Genomic DNA, 6,139 nt, shown 5'->3' on the forward strand with positions numbered 1-6,139 from the left:
ATATTTGTGTATATTTATGAGGTACACTGTGACATTTCAACACATCAAGTACATGTAGACATTATGAAATGATCAAATTAGGCTAATTAACATACCCCTCTCCACAGATAATTACTGTTTCTTTGTGGTGAGAACATTTGAAATCCATTCTATTAGCTATTTTAAAATATACAAGAGGTTATTATTAACCATAGTCGCCATATTGTGATTACCAGAACCCAGTCCTCCTGTGTCACTGAATCTTTGCACCCTTCGACCAACATCTCTCCTGTCTTCATCTACCCCCCCTTCTCCTCCCAGCCTCCGATAACCATGATTCAATTCTCTACTTCTACAAGTTCAACTGTTTTAGATTCCACACATACGTAAGGTTGTGTGCTGTTTGTCTCTCTATGCCTAGCTTATTTCACTTGGCATAATGTCCTCTAGCTCCATCCATGTTGCATACAGAATTTCCTGCTTTTTAAAGGCTAAATATTCTTCCAGTATGTATTTATACCATATTTTAAAAATCCATTCATGAGCACTTCAGCTATTTCCCTATCTTGGCTCGTGTGACTAGTGCTGCAGTGAATGTGGGCGTGCAGACCCCTCTGACGGTCTGTTGGCAACTCCTGTGGCTGTATACCTAGAAGGAGAACTGGCGGCTCAACTATTTGTCTTACTTACACTATAAACTTTCTCCCCTAAACAAAATGAAGTTTATATCATCAACCAAATATTCTCAGAGAAAGCCTCTAAAAGTAGCTATATTAGTATGGTAAATGTTATGATCGTTACCAGACTAAATCAAGAGCCTTGTGACAAATCTACTGTTCATTTTACTTTACATTTTATCTAAAACTTTTTTGCCTTTTATTCCTAAGGGATGAGAGTCCACTGAAAGCAAACTTCCTCCAAAACATGGTAGAAGACAGAACGGAATCTGCATTATCATATTATGAATTCCTTTTGCATATACAGCAGCAAGTGAATAAATGAAGAAATTTGACTTAGTTATTTCTAAGAAATATCATGATAATGCAGAATACCTAGGAATGTGTAATACCTTCCTTTTCTATTAAGTTGGACTTAATGTGATTAAAATGTTCTCACTGTGATTTCAACAAACTATAGCAAATAAAGAACCACAGCAGAGAATCTACCATGCAACTCTGAAATACTGTATTTTTCAAATCAACATATTATCTACATATGACTGATACCTTTTTTCCTTTGCTGCCAATTATGTTTGAGTTATTATGGATTAAAATAAGATAAAACAATATTGCAGAGGCAAAGTACATTTTGTAAAATAAAGAATTCTGTGTTCCACATGTATATTTCTCATTTTTTATTTTTCTGAACTTTTGGCTGCTACATTTAAAACCTCACAAGACTGAGTGTTGCAGGGAAGTTACAAATCCATTGATCTTTTTAAAAATCAAAAACATTCAGAAGTAAATAGAATATATGAAAACTAGAATTCATTCCCATGCTTTTTTTTCTTTCTTAAGGAAGGAAAAGTATTATCATGTTAACTGAAACTAGAGTAAACTAACTCTACTCTAGCTTGAGAAAAATATGAGATAATACATTCAAGCTTTAAAATCTGTCAGTATTCTCTATACTTGAAGAACAAAGTCACTTTGGTTTGAAGTGAAAACTACAATGAGGTGTTCTTTTGATTTGGCTGCAAAAGACTTGGACATACTGTTATTCTGCAGTGAAAAGAATTTGAGCTGTCTTTATAAACGTATTGGGACTTGCAATGATAATAGGGAGGTGAGAAACTTTAGTTATCTTGATCATTTAAGTGGATTTTTGTTTGGTACATTTCTGCTCTGGATGTGTAATAAAAGTTTTATTTTGGTGAAATGAGTATGAATGAAAGAAATTAAACGTTTCTTAAATGCTATCTCAAATGCATCAGTAACATTTTTCTAAGATGGTTAATAAATTGGAAGCTACTCATAAGAAATGTTCTTGAATATTAATACCTACTAAAGTATGAGTGCTGCTGTTTGATTTGGTGGGTATTAAGATCACACAAATCCAATATATTGAAATTAAGAAAGAAACTTGATTTCTGAACATGCTCAAGAGACTGCTTTCTGATTCAGCTAGAGAAATAGTTGCGCAAATTTTGTTTACAAGTAGGTAAATTATACATCTGTATATTTAAAGTGCTGTGATATAGAATCTTTTTAAAAGTGTTTGGCTCAGTTTTCAGATTCATCTTGTCTTGTATTAACTTCTTAAAAGATGTTCATGTGTAATACTTGATGAAAAGATTTTTTTTTTTTTAATGGGTTAGAAAATATGTTTACATGATCACCAATGAAATAGAAACTTTCAGGTTTACATCAATGTGAGCTGACTTAAACTGAGTTGTTTGGGATCGGGAAAAAGCAGTCCCTCTAGAATATACAACTGCTGTTTGCCAGCTGGATCAGAATAATTATGTTTTAGAAAATATCATCTCCCTTAAGGCAGGTGTTTTCAGTGTGCAAGTGGTACATCGAACAGGAAGGTTTCTTGAAAGCTGCTTCATTTATTAGGGAGCAATTTTCAAATTGTAGTAAATTAAAATAAATTTACATTTCCTCCCTTTTAAAGAAACAGAGTCATTATGTACTGATGTTTCTTAAAATATGTAAAATTTTCTTCTTAATGTGATTTTAAATGTTGATATTTGCAGGTCCTTTCCTTTTTTTTTTTGAGACAGAGTCTCACTCTGTTGCCCAGGCTAGAGTGCCGTGGCGTCAGCCTAGCTCACAGCAACCTCAAACTCCTGGGCTCAAGCGATCCTACTGCCTCAGCCTCTTGAGTAGCTGGGACTACAGGCATGCGCCACCATGCCCGGCTAATTTTTTCTATATATTTTCAGTTGTCCAGCTAATTTCTTTCTATTTTTTTTTTTTTTTTAGAAAATAGGGGTCTTGCTCTTGCTCAGGCTGGTCTCGAACTCCTGAGCTCAAATGATCCACCCTCCTCGGCCTAGGTCCTTTCTTTATAGTAGTAAAGAATCTTCCAGAGGGAAACATTTGTGCTTTTAGGGATAATCTTCCTTGTGCCTCACCACATCCCTAAGTGGTATGCCTCTTGTTATTACATATGCTTTGTTAGTATATTTCACAAATTTACTTTTAAAAATGTACTTTAAAAATTATTTTAGATACTGTGTAATATGTGCAATCCAGAATGATCTTATAACAGGTCATAAAAAAACATAACTTTAGTTAGGATTCGCAGTATTTGTTCTCTAGATAATTAGAGAATGAATGAGCCTTTTGGGGATATTGGTTATTTTCTGCAATGCTGAATGTGTTTTTAGTTTGGTTTTTTTTTTGGGGGGGGGCAGTAGGGCACTACCTACTGTATCATCTTGTATTACTTTTTGATGTAAAGCAACTAATATTTACACTATGCCATTTTTTTAATCATAGTTGTAAATTATGAAAGATCCTTGAATTTTCTACAGATCTACAACTACTCAAGTAACAGACAAGGGCAATCTTGGTATTTAAATCTGAGCATGGCAGTTCTACCATAAAAAGTACTCTATTTTTCTAATTTGTAGAATTTTTAAAATAACATTTCTGTAAGTCTGACGTACTAATCATTCATTCAAGCAGTACCATTTACTTTAGTTTGCATATATTTTAATTGTTTTTAATTTAATGTATTGAGTCTAATAGACTGTTTTGCAATAATTAAAATAAAGATTTATTTCTTCTAATCAAAGATGCATAACAGCTATTATCTAGGGGACCACCAAATGTGATTTCAAGATTTTGTTAATTACTACAAATGTAATCCTTATATAGAAATTTTAATTTTGTAAAGTAGTGTATAATATTGTAATATTAAATTCTCATTCTCAAATATAATATGTATTGATCTTCAGTGTGCTGTGTTAAATCTTGCTTCTCTGAAATGTTAGAGACAAGATGTGTCTTCCTTTTTACAGTTTGTAATTTTCACTGTTTTATTCCTGTAAAAAAAAAAAGTCATTTGTAACCCATGCCAACAATCGTTTGATCTGTGCTAACTTATCAATTTGGCTATTCAATAAAGTTAATTGAAAGAGCTTATATACAGTGACTAATTATTTAAAGTGATATGAACAACTTGCCAATCACTAAGTAATGCTATTTTGTTCATCCACGGTAAGCCAATGGAAAACTATTGTTGAAGGTGACTTAAATGTCCTAAGTAGGTGTCTGGGAGGACATAAACTGAATTCTTGATGCTTACTCCTCTAGCATTGCTGGGAGTCTCACTCTATTGCCCAGGCTAGAGTGCCGTTCCGTCAGCCTAGCTCACAGCAACCTCAAGCTCCCGGACTCAAGCAATCCTCCTGCCTCAGCCTCCTGAGTAGCTGGGACTACAGGCATGACCACCATGCCTGGCTAATTTTTCTGTATATATTTTTAGCTGTCCATATAATTTCTTTATATTTTTAGTAGAGATGGGGTCTCGCTGTTGCTCAGGCTGGTCTCGAACTCCTGAGCTCAAACAATCTGCCCACCTTGGCCTCCCAGACAGCTAGGATTACAGGCGAGCAAGATTAATTCTCTCTGGAGTAAATACCTTTTTTTTTTTTTTTAAGAGACAGGGTCTCACTCTTTCACCCTGGCTGGAGTGGCATGATCATAGCTCACTGCAGTCTCCCAACTCTTGGGCTCGGCTCAAACGATCCTCCTGCCTCACCTTCCTGAGTAGCTAGGCGAGTACCATCACACCCAGCTAATTTTTTCTCATTTTTGTCTCCCTATGTTGCTCAGTCTCGTCTGGAACTCCTGGCCTCAAGCAATACCCCCTCCCCTTCCAAAGTGCTCAAAGTGCTGGGATTATAGGCATCAGCCACCTCAAGCAATATTATCACTTAATTTTTTTTTTGAGCCAGTTTCACTCTATTGTCCAGGCTAGAGTGCAGTGGTGTTTAATAATTGAGTGGTATTGTTTAATAAGTGAGTCATCAGAGCTCCCTGCAACCTCAAACTCTTGGGCTCAAGCCATCCTCCTGCCCCAGCCTCCTGAGTAGCTAGAATTACAGGCGTGTACCAACATGCCCTCTAATTTAAAAAATTTTTTTTTGGTATTTCCCAGGCTGGTCTTAAACTCATGGCTTCAAGTGACTCCTCCTGCCTCAGCCTCCCAAAATGCTGGGATTGCAGGTGTGAGCCACGGTGCCCAGCCAGTTCTTAATATTCAATTTGTTCAGCTTTGTATCTATAGTTTATCAATAAATTATTAATATTAGCCTACCTATAAAAATAGTAGGATCAAATAAAAATTACATGTAAAATGCATTGAAAATGCCAAGTTTTGACACTTCCACTGAAAGAAAAATTTCTGTAAAATATTCTGGTAAATTTAGTATGCTCAGTGCTAGAGTTGGAGCAAAGTGGTACATTAAAAAAAATAGGTGGGAGGGGCATGGTGGCATGTACCTATAGTCCCAGCTGTGCAGGTGGCTGAGGATTGCTTGAGCCCAGGAGTTCCAATCCAGCCTGGGCAATATAGCAAGACTCTGTCTTTAAAAAAAAAAAAAAAAAAAGGATGGGCTAGCCCTTATAAAGTCTACAATAAGGGAGATAGAAATTAACACAAGAATCAAAAGTATGTACATCATTTATCAAAGAATCACATCACATATACCACTGAGCTGTGCTAAGAAGGACAATTAATAAATGAATTATTAATTGAAACTGCACCAAAAAAAGATTCCCCAGAGATAGATAAGCACATGATATGAAATCTTGACACTCTGACCTGACTAAATGAGCCATCATACATCAACACATCTATCTAAAGAACTGAAACCTTCATCTGCCTTCTGTAGGCTCTCGCAAATAAAAAATCTTTTGTTTATCCTGGAATGGTGTTTGGCCAACTTTGTTATTGAAGGAGAAGAGAATTTTTTAAAGGGGAGGCATGTTGTTACTTGTGTATTTATGAGGTTATACATTTTTCTAGGTGGATAACCAGGACCCTAAATTATGGTTCTGTTTCCTTAAGACCTTGATTACAGATGAGAGGAGACTGGACCCCTCTAAATATGAATTTCTTCTTATAACTTGACATTTCTTTTTTCAAGTATTCACTTAGTTATAGTCCAAAGAGGTCTTCACAATTGCTTTATGAATGCAAA

At 35.4% G+C, this 6,139-nt stretch overlaps 1 protein-coding gene across 5 annotated transcripts in view; it reads left to right on the top strand.

Annotated features, from left to right (window-relative positions):
- The window catches only part of SEC24A (SEC24 homolog A, COPII coat complex component), a 51,702-nt gene extending 50,390 nt beyond the window's left edge, over positions 1-1,312 (top strand). For all 5 annotated transcript variants that reach the window (XM_045550812.1, XM_045550813.1, XM_045550814.1 and 2 more), the window contains one exon: positions 867-1,312. In XM_045550812.1, coding sequence (XP_045406768.1) covers positions 867-981 — 115 coding nt within the window. In that variant the 3' untranslated portion in view covers positions 982-1,312. The remainder of the gene's footprint in view (positions 1-866) is intronic.
- Positions 1,313-6,139: the final 4,827 nt, after the last annotated feature.

This window comes from Lemur catta, chromosome 5 (genome assembly GCF_020740605.2).
Source record: "Lemur catta isolate mLemCat1 chromosome 5, mLemCat1.pri, whole genome shotgun sequence".
NCBI lineage: Eukaryota > Metazoa > Chordata > Mammalia > Primates > Lemuridae > Lemur > Lemur catta.